At 43.4% G+C, this 10,411-nt stretch overlaps 1 protein-coding gene across 1 annotated transcript; it reads left to right on the top strand.

The window, feature by feature from the left end:
* The first annotated feature begins 2,767 nt into the window (after positions 1-2,767).
* LOC140593621 (kelch-like protein 10) lies at positions 2,768-10,055 on the top strand. The gene is made up of 6 exons (XM_072718655.1): positions 2,768-3,027; positions 3,352-3,841; positions 6,681-7,292; positions 7,965-8,114; positions 8,772-9,129; positions 9,649-10,055. Exons 1-5 carry the CDS (start codon positions 2,867-2,869, stop codon positions 9,075-9,077), a joined length of 1,719 nt encoding a protein of 572 aa, XP_072574756.1. The 5' UTR covers positions 2,768-2,866; the 3' UTR covers positions 9,078-9,129; positions 9,649-10,055.
* Positions 10,056-10,411: the final 356 nt, after the last annotated feature.

The raw sequence follows: 10,411 nt of genomic DNA, 5'->3' as shown, positions 1-10,411 counted from the left end.
CAAATCCAGGCCTTGTTTTCAGTCCTCCCAGGTAGTTAATTTAATAATTACTGATTCTGATTGGTCAGAGGCTTCACACCTGACTGACAGGTAAAGGAAGGCTGGAAAAACAGCAGTGCTCGGACAGGCAGTTCCGAGGCGTTATCTGCTATTTCTCCCGAATATCACGTAAAGCAGTAATAACTGTTTTTCAGTTATTTTACCTGGTTAAATAAATGACATAAATGCTCTAAAAGTACACGTAAGTTAGTGGTTTATTTATTGTTAGTTACTGTAATGTTGCGCTGCATTGTTTAATCGTCCAGTCTGTGAAGAAGGCATTCAAGTATGAATTGCATCTTACATAAGAACATAAGAACTATACAAACGAGAGGGGGCCATTCGGCCCATCAAGCTCGCTTGGGGAGAACTTAACTAATAGCTCAGAGTTGTTAAAATCTTATCTAGCTCTGATTTAAAGGAACCCAAGGATTCAGCTTGCACTACATTATCAGGAAGACTATTCCATACTCTGACTACACGCTGTGTAAAGAAGTGCTTCCTTAAATCCAGTTTGAAATGTTGTCAGTACACGACAATAAAAACTTTGATTCCTTGAAATACATGTATTTGATCTTTTCACACAGGGCCACTATACACAATAGGATCAGGAGTTGGTTATTGGAAAAGAAGTAATGTGCATGCAGGTGATATTTGTATAGATTTATCTACACCCTTCTGACAGTGCGGCCATTGCAGTCAGGTCTCGCACACTATGAGTAGAAGCTGTCCGACTTGGCTGCAGTCAGTTTACACTGCATCCCTGCAGCCGCCGCCAGATGCTCTTGTCACGTCAGCTGCAGACAGACATAAGCCCAAATCGAACGCAGCCACAGATTCGATTGCTTAGCCTTGGTATCCCGGATGTATAACTCGTATTTTTGCATGTGAATTCGGACAGTCGAATTTCCGATGCATATTTCCAATATTCAATGTTAGAATTTCAGTGGCATATAAAATTCAAATTGTGATGACACAGATTTACTTCCATAGATAAATCAGGCGATGGTGTCATTTAGTGACTTTTGAGACAGCCAATAGCTACTTTCCATACTGAGGCAACAGTGCATAGAAATCGGTATCGGTGTTTGTCAGTCACATTTGAGTGTATCGCGGATGTAAACACGTTTGGTTAAGAAACTTAATATTTCATATTCAGAGTCAAGAACACCACAAAAATGTTATTGCATGGACATAACATTATTGGTCATATTTAAAATAAAATATAAGTGGCAAGCACAATACAGGCTCGGTATACAATGAGTTTATACAGATCCTTCCAGACATCATGTGAAACGTTAGAAACCGTACTTGCAAATGTTTCTAAACTTAAACTATAGTTGGGCATTGGTTTGTCAGGGCACAGCACACAGTGACAGCCTAGCTTATCCAGCATTGTGGCTTATAATCCATGCACGCGAATATACACATACATGCACTGATAAACGTGTCATTACAGCTTTGCTGTTTACTTTTGTCTTTAAAAAGCATTCACTCTGTAACGCTAGTTTAACACGAACAGATTAACCCATTTCTGCTACCCTCCGTAGTGAGACTATATAGTTTGCTAGCGTAGGTTAACCAATGTGAAAATACCAAGTTTAGAAGACAAAAAATGCATATTCAGTAATACTACCTAAACACAAAACATCTTACTTGCCTTTATGAAAATGCTGAGAGCAAACACGCATTAAGGGAGATATCATGTTGAAAGTTATCTCTTTCCGTCTCACCGCTGCGACCCAGACCACCCGGCGCCTGTTCGTTACCTCCTCTATTTGCTGTCCATATCGATCCTCTTTTCCAATTAGGTAACCGAAAAAATCCCGAGGAGTTTCGCTGTGTGGTGGGAGCGGCAACACGCTGCATCAGCGCACGCTCCCAACCTTAAGCCCACCTAGCTTCCAGTCTCAAACACGTTGTGATAAATAAATGAAATAAGGAAAAATGTCGATAACCTTATATGAAACACGCGTGATTTTAAAATGGGTACTTCACCTGTTGTCTTAAAAAACCCGCCATTGGTCGGATATTAAAAATTGTCCCTATATACAGTATATACCGCATGTCTAACTTAGGTACGACTAAGGAAAATACAATATGTATGTACATAGAATTATATGTATTTTAATAGGCATGTATGTTAAGCGTTATGTTTAGAAATATAGTTTTATGCTTAAAAATATAGTTTCACCCTACTGATTCTTCAACCCAATAGAACACCAAATGAAATGTTTTCCTTCCCAGTGTAATTTCCCACAACGCTATAGTAACCGACACACGATTCCGTAACACCGCTGAGACATGTGATGGGTACTTTTAGTTTTTCCTGTGTAGAAACGCAACCGAGGAGAAAAGACAGAAAGACAATTTAAATTATTAATTTAAGAATAATTTTATGTGTATTGGTATTTGAATTTGGGGAATTCGTGATATTTAGCTATTCGTGCATAATACAGAAAATAAAACTTAAATTCTCAGATAAACACAGTATACATTTTCCAGAACAGCTGTTAAAAACGTTTCACTTGTTCATCTTGTACAACTGTTTGTACAAGTAATATGTTCTTTTTAAAATTTTTAATCTCAAATATAGATTTAAAAATAAACATAAAAACAAATACGTATATTTGAACACTGACACAAAAGCGCAGTTTTTGCGTCACAGTGTTCAAATTCCGTAGCCTATTAGTATATTTGAACACTGTGACGCAAAAGCGCAGTTTTTGCGTTATAGAACGTATCGCACTATATATTCCTGTACACGTCTGATGCTGGTCATTTCGACTGAAATTAGAAAGAGACCAGACATCCACATTTCTGAAAAATGATGGCATACGACATGGAGCGAGAAATGATGTCCCTGGCTTTCCCAGTGTTCAACAAGCTGCGGCTGGCGGGACAGATGTGTGACGTGGTCCTTGTCGCCAACAATGTAAAGTTCGAAGCCCACAGAATAATTCTGTGCGGCTGTAGCTCCTATTTCCAGTAAGTAGCTGTGACCCATACATACTAATGATGCCAAAACAACAAGAAGCCAGAGTTTCCTCTCTTTAGCAGTGACTTCTACCTGGCAATAAGTCTATAATATGATAACAGAATGCATTATTGTGTTATATTAATGCAGTACAGGGTTAATAAGAAAAGTATAAATACCGAGCAGCAGTTATTAAGTGTATACCACCTTAACTTTTGACATATTATAATAATAATTTGGAGCACGTCAATCGGAGGCAAAAAAAAACCCCCTTATGTAACTTTATCTGTAAAACCTAAATGTATTAAATGAGTCACATCTGGATTGTTTTTCAGGGCTCTGTTCAACAGTAGCTGGAATGTTTTGGGAAAACGCGAGTACAAATTCCCAGGCGTTTCCCCAGACACGTTGAGGCAGATAATCGAGTACGCCTACACGTACTCTGTTCTCGTCACGGCTGACAATGTGGAGAGCCTCCTGGCAGCTGCTGATCAGCTGAACATCTTGGGCATCGTGCAGCGTTGCAGCGGCTTCCTGCATGACCAGCTCTGCACTGAGAACTGCATTGGCCTTCTGAAAATTGCAGATGTCTACTGCCTCAGGGAGCTGCACAAGTCTGCCTTCAACTTGATCCTGAGGAACTTCAAGGAGGTCGCCATCACCTCAGAGGAGTTCCCAGATCTTACCTTACATGAGCTCTCTGAAATAATTGAAAAAGATGAGCTCAATGTAAGAGAGGAGGGCGTGGTCTTTGAGGCTATCCTCCGCTGGATCATGCATGAGCCTGCCAACCGAAAGGCCCACATTTCAGTGCTGTTGCCCAAGGTGACTATAATTACACATCATTCTCAGTTAAGAATAGAACACTAATTCAGCGAAGTCTTTAATTCAGTAGCTAGAGACTAAACCTGCATGTCCCATAGGTCTACAATCTAGGCCTGCAAGTATTGCAACTTAGAGTATAGTCTAAAAACAAATGAACACAACACACTCAAATGTCTTACATTAAACAAGTGTTAATTGACATATGTCAGGGTCAGTGCCCATCTGATCCTGCCCTTTGTGTCTTTTCCCCATTTGACCAGCCAGAGTCAGTAGCCATCCAATTTGGTCACTTGAAAAACCTTGAGTGCTTCTGCTGCTACTTGGACTGCTGCTTACCTTGTTGGGTTGAGCATGTGGCTCTGAGATGGGTATCCTCCAGTCATGGGTTCAAAGTTGGCCTTGGAGTAACTTTATTAATTCACTATAATTTATTGGTTTTCTGTTTGTTGTGTTCTATTTTGTTTTTTCAGTCATTGGTTCGCTCTGCTTGTGGTCTGCATCATAACCTTAGTATTTAATTCCCAGTATGTAGTAATGTTTCAGAGTTTTGGTATTTGTTAAAGTTCCCTAGTTTCTCTGCTTGTTAATTGTTAGTTATGTTCCTCCTCCTGTTGCCTATTTCTTCGTACTGTGCTGATTAGGTAATTGTCTCGTGTCACACCCGCCCTCTCGTTAGCCGGTTACTTGTTTGTACTTACGTGCCTGTGTTTGCGCTGTTCGTTAGTTAGTACCGTAATTGTGCTTTGTTACTCTGTGGTTTATGCTGCCCTTTCTCCTAGTTCTCTTCCTGGTGTTGACCTTTTCCTTTTTATGGTAGTTTATTGTTTGGTTGTTTTTTTTCTCCTCATGTTTAGTTCTCACCCCTCGTGGTCCCTTTTATTTTGTAGTTTTCCCCTCGGTGATCAGTTTTGTTAATAAGCCCCTTTTGTCATGGAGTTGCCCAGTGGATCATCACATTCTTTTCCCTCCCTGCACCATGCATTCAAAGCATGAAGGAACTCATGGGATTTCCCTCGTTCTGGGTTACTGTGTAGGCGCGGATGGTTCGCATGAATACAGATTATTGCATTAAGACCGTGAAAAACAATGACCTAGTGAAGGCCAATGTGGCGTGCAATTTAGTTTGCATTGCCAGCCATAAGTCAGACTCGTTCCTGGTGGGTGTTGGACTCTGCCAGAGCTGCCCTATGTCACCAGTTCTGTTCATAAGGTTTATGGACAGAATTTCTACGCATAGCCAAGTGGCAGCGGGGGTCCAGTGCCGGGGCCTCAGGATGGCATCTTTGCTTTTTGTCGATGACATAGTCATGTTGGCATTCTTGGGCTGTGTGTGACCTGCAGGATGTAGTGGGCCAGTTTGCAGCTGAGTGTGAGGTGGCTGTGATGAGGATCAGCACCTCCTATGCCTTGTCCACACGTATACGGGTATTTTTTAAAACGTACCTTTTTCTATATGTCTTGGGCTTTTGTCCACACGTAAACGGCATTTTAGGTCACTGAAAATGGAGCTTTTGCACAACTCCACCCAGGGTGAAGATTTTAAGAAACTGCGTGTTCAGCGTCGACATGTAGACAGGGAAAACAGAGTTTTTGGCTTGAAACGTCAGATTGTGCGCCGTTGTCCACTTTGTTTAACGTCAGAGCGTGTGCTGTTTGCTGTATACATTAGGCGAGTTTGAGCAATGGCGGACTTAGCCGAAATAGTGCTTGTGCTAACCTTGCTGACAGGACTTCTTACACGTGTACAGATAAATGTTGAGTCACTCTCGCATTATATTGATCAACACAGGCGTTGGAATGTGCGCCATGGTTTTCAACTTAACAGGACTGGCAATTAGGCTTCTGATTGGCTAACATGGCAGTACGGTTAGAGTTATAATGCCGCCTGTTGGTTTGGCATGCTCTTGACGGCGCATTTTAGCGGTTTCATGTGGACGGAAATATTTTAGAAGACAATGTTTGTGTGGACGAGGATGTTTTTTAAAAGGGAGGTGGAAAAACACCGTTTAAAAAATACTCGTGTACGTGTGGACCAGGCACTAGTCTGAGGCTATTGTTCTCGACTGGAAAAGGGTGGATTGCCCTCTCCTGTTGGGGAATGAGTTGTTGCCTCAGGCGGATAAGTTTAAGTATCTCAGGGTCTTGTTCATGAGTTAGGGAAGAAGGGAGCAGGAGATTGACAGACGGATTGATGCAGCTTTGGCAGTAATGTGGACGCTGCAGTGCTCTATTGTGGTAAAGAGGGAGCTGAGCTGGAAGGCAAAGCTTTCAATTTACCTGTCAATTTATGTTCCTACCCTGACCTGTGGTCATGGTAGTGACCGAATGAATGAGATCTCGGATACAAGCGGCAAAAATTAGTTTCCTCTGCGGGGGGTCTGGGTTCAGCCTTAGAGGTAGGATGAGGAACTTGGACATTCGGGAGGGGCTCAAAGTAGAGCCACTGCTTCTCTGCATGGAAAAGAGCCAGTTGAGGTGGTTCAGGCATCTATCCAGGATGCCTCCTGGACAGCTCCCTGGGAAGGTGTTTTGGGCATATCCTGGAGAGATTGAATCTCTTGGCATCCCTGCTTAGACTGCTGCCCCCACAACCCGACCCCGGATAAGCGGCACAAAATGGATGGATGGATAACACTCAAATGTCTTACATTAAACTAGTGTTAACTGAAATATCTGAGATTTTTCAAGTAACTGGCTTCAGCTGAAGCATTATGGAAATGAGAAATTAAAATCTGGACATACTGTTTGATCTTTTATGGTAAGAGTTGCTCTTTTCCAGCGATATATAAAAAGCATCAAAGAACTCATGGACATTCTCTCGCTCTTGTTTCCTGTGTAGGTTCGGATGGCTCGCATGGATCCCGAATTCTTTATGAGGACCATAAAGAAAAATCATTTCGTCAAGGCAAATGTGGCATGCAGGCCCATCATTGAGGACGTACTGAAGACCATGTATGACCTCGATGATGGACCTGCATGTTCCGACTTTGCAAATCCTCTGATCCGCCCACGCCTTCCGTCTGAGATGTTGCTGGCGGTTGGTGGTTGGAGTCGACACACGCTCAACCGGATCAATGCGTACGACACCAGAGCTGACCGCTGGGTGGATGTCACGCAGGAGGATGACGAGCCGAACTCCTGCCATGGCACTGTTTACGTAAACGGATATGTGTACTGCATCGGGGGTTTTGACGGCACACATGCCGTCAATACCGTACACAGGTTCAACACCATCACACGGGCGTGGCAGCAGGTGGCCCCGATGCACTCCTGCCGCTGCTACCCTAGTGTGGCCGTGGTCGATGGCTACATATACGCCATGGGCGGCCGTGATGATTTTATGCGCCTCAACTCAGCTGAGCGTTATGACCCAGCAACAAACGAATGGACGCTTATCCGGCCCATGCAGGAGCGCAGAAACTGTGCAGGTGCCACCACCCTGAATGGCAAGGTAGGTTAATGTGAGGGCATCTGACTGTGTTTACCCTCAGATTCAGCAGCTCTTATTCTCTTCAAATTACTGATTTTAATCCTTAATTACTAAGTTCAGTAACCTAATGTGTTTGGACGAAACATAAATGACCTCGCATTACTGGTCAGCATTAGTGACACATTGGGTATCACTGTGTTCTCTGGCTCTGTGTTTGTGCAGTTCAACCCACAGCCCAAAACCTGTGAGATAGATGAACTGGTGTTCCGACACCAGGTTTCCCCAATTCTGGTCCTGGTGGGCCAGAATCCAAAACAATTAGCAGATTTCCCTGTTCAAACACACCTACTAAACCTTGTATTTAACTGATTAAGGTGTGCCTGAGAATGGAAATCTGCAAGCTGCGTTGGACTCTGGCCCTTCAGGACCAGAACTGGGGAACCCTGTCCTACACTATCCATAGCACATACTTTTATGTTTGAGTCACGATGAACTTGATCTGTAAATCCCCTACCTCCTGCCTTGTGCTTTCGGGCACAAGCTCCAGGTTCATCACAACCCAGTTCTAAATAAACTTTTATGGAAGATGTGATGGGTTCAATATGCTTTAGCAAAATGTGCATTTATTCTTTCTAGATCTCCATGCCCAATCATAAACTGCATACGTTTTCATGTTTAAACTGGTTTTCCTAGATTTATGTCTGTGGGGGCTTCACTGGAGCTGAGCCTGTGTCTGCTGTGGAGTGTTATGACCCACACACTGGGGAATGGGCCACAATCGCCCCAATGAGCTCTCCCCGATATGGCCATGGAGTCGCTGCCTACAAGGGGAGAATCTATGTGGTGAGTGACTCCTTTCTTGTACCTTGAACCAAAGGTGTCGTCTCATATTTTACTTGTGAGACTCACATTGTTTTTTTGTGTTTGCTACTGTGTCATGGATTGTGCTGCGCATAAAACAAAAAAATGGTTCAGTACCAGAAATAACCTGCTGCGAAGGCTTATCTGAATACACATAAGAAATATATGCCATCCGCTTTAGCCTTCCTTCAGTCATTTCTGGGTTATAAACTGCATGGGGGGGGAGGTGGTTTCTGCTACAAGGTTGCATAATAAAGCTTAGATTTCTGATTAGTTATATTCTGTAGTCACAGGCATAATTGGTCAGGTCGTTGTTTTTCAGTGTCTATTTAACTGCAAGTGTTTTTTTATAGTAACTATAATAATAGCAAAATATGTAAGCATCTTTTTTGATGGCACAAAGTTTTCACTGAATTGTACAGGTTTTCCGCTGCCCAAATCCCTCTTTTCACTGCAGTTAAGTCGACGTGTATATAACACAATTGAGTTATAAGCTTGTGTCATATATAGACAATGGGAGGTTCTAAGGCACCTGCTTTCTTAGGGATACAATTCCTTAAGAGTTCATGACTTTGGGAAAGTTGATATTTGCCCATCCCTCTTATATCTGAATGATCATTTACCTTTGATGTCTAACAGGTGGGCGGTACCGACAGGTCTCAGTACCTGCGTAGTGTGGAGGCATATGACCCAACCACGAACAGCTGGCATACGGTGGCCCCCATGTCCACAATACGAAGCTACTTTGGCATCGCAGTAGTGGATGACCAGCTGTTCGTGTTGGGTGGGTATGATGGGCTTGGAGTCAATAAGAAGGTGGAGTGTTACGATGCGGAGACAGGGAGCTGGTATCATGCACAGGACATGATCGCAGCCAACGACACCTTCAGCTGCTGCGTAGTGCCTGCGCTCCCCCACATCATACAGTACGCTTCACCGCGTTAGTCTCCGATGGCCACCCAGGAGAGAAACCCATCTGCCTCCAACAGCCTGCCCAGTATGTAACCTCATTTACCCCCCCCACCCCCATTTTCTAAAATGAATACTGTTCACAGAAAGTCACAGAAAGTTTTTGGTTCCCTGTGCTGCTGTTGCCCTGGGCTCCCAGAACATGCTGTTTTACCTTTTCCATGTAATCTGCCCATAGCTATAAGCACACACTGATGGATGCTGTCTGTCACACAACCATCATCTTTCCTCTCACCTATACAGTACCATAAAGATATACATGTGTCGGCACTTTGTGTTGTAGCTGCCAAAAACAATCCTTTAATACACACACATTGTGTACATGTGCTGTCACACTGCTGACTTTGTACAGCGGTGCTTTCTGCTTTTTAACAAAGTGCCTTCAGTCACACACACTCACAATCTGTCACTCAGATATCAGGACAGTCGATCTGTTAGCTGTTATTTTTCCTGCACAGCAGTACATTGTTGGACTAATGCCTCATTCACGCATAAATGATTCTGTTCTCACTCTTTCTCTATCTCTCACTGATTCCATTCCTTTCAGGGTTCCCTGTCCTCCTCTTCCTCTGCCTTGTGGGTGGCAACTTTCCAGAGGATGGAGCTTCTCCCAGCGGCTGCGTGTTGATGTCACCTCGCACATCAGCAGAACAGACATGCAGGAACATGGCCCAGCACGTCCTTCCAGCCCACCGAGATCATGATCCTGGACAAGGGAGCAGTGTGTACAGCTCCTTATTTGGCACCTCACACACACACAAAACTGAGAATTCGGGCTACCCCTGTTACTGAGATCTCTCCTGACTAGAGCCTTAACACCATGGCTGCTGGTTACATCGGAACTGGGCTGCACCCTCATCAGTCCAAACTACATTATATTGATAAGCAGATGCATGTATATACAAATTTGCTCTTAGTAATCCCAATAAAATATTTCCAAGTGTCACCATTGAACTGCTGTAGGATGTTTCCATGATTACTAGATATCTGTGTGTCACCCACACATGAGTGACCCCCCACCTACACAGGTAGGCAGCTTTGGCCAATTGTGCCTGTCATTTTCTGCTGCTGTTGTTCTCTGAGACCATGATACCAATAGACACCAATAGATACCATACAGAGACATCTGGAAGCTGGGGAGGGCATCCGTGCCCCTCTAGCCACAGACAGACTGAGGAAGCCAACAATTGGATGATTAAAAAATATGAAATATATCAAATCAGCTGTGCTGTGGAATTGTGTTTCTTAGCTAAAGGCTTAAACAAACATGTAATTGTATTCATCACACCATATACAACTAGCCCAGTCTT

The sequence above is a fragment of the Paramormyrops kingsleyae genome, chromosome 12 (genome assembly GCF_048594095.1).
Source record: "Paramormyrops kingsleyae isolate MSU_618 chromosome 12, PKINGS_0.4, whole genome shotgun sequence".
NCBI classification, from domain to species: domain Eukaryota; kingdom Metazoa; phylum Chordata; class Actinopteri; order Osteoglossiformes; family Mormyridae; genus Paramormyrops; species Paramormyrops kingsleyae.
Note: the sequence above shows the minus strand (reverse complement) of the source record. Positions and strands in the feature narration are given on the sequence as shown.

What these genes read in the sequence shown, in the direction of transcription:
- LOC140593621 (XM_072718655.1), top strand. Translation starts at nt 2,867, where the DNA reads ATGATGGCATACGACATGGAGCGAGAAATGATGTCCCTGGCTTTCCCA. An exon ending in CCACCACCCTGAATGGCAAG is followed by an intron (nt 7,293 to 7,964) that starts GTAGGTTAATGT and finishes TGGTTTTCCTAG; the next exon opens with ATTTATGTCTGTGGGGGCTT. An exon ending in ACAAGGGGAGAATCTATGTG is followed by an intron (nt 8,115 to 8,771) that starts GTGAGTGACTCC and finishes GATGTCTAACAG; the next exon opens with GTGGGCGGTACCGACAGGTC.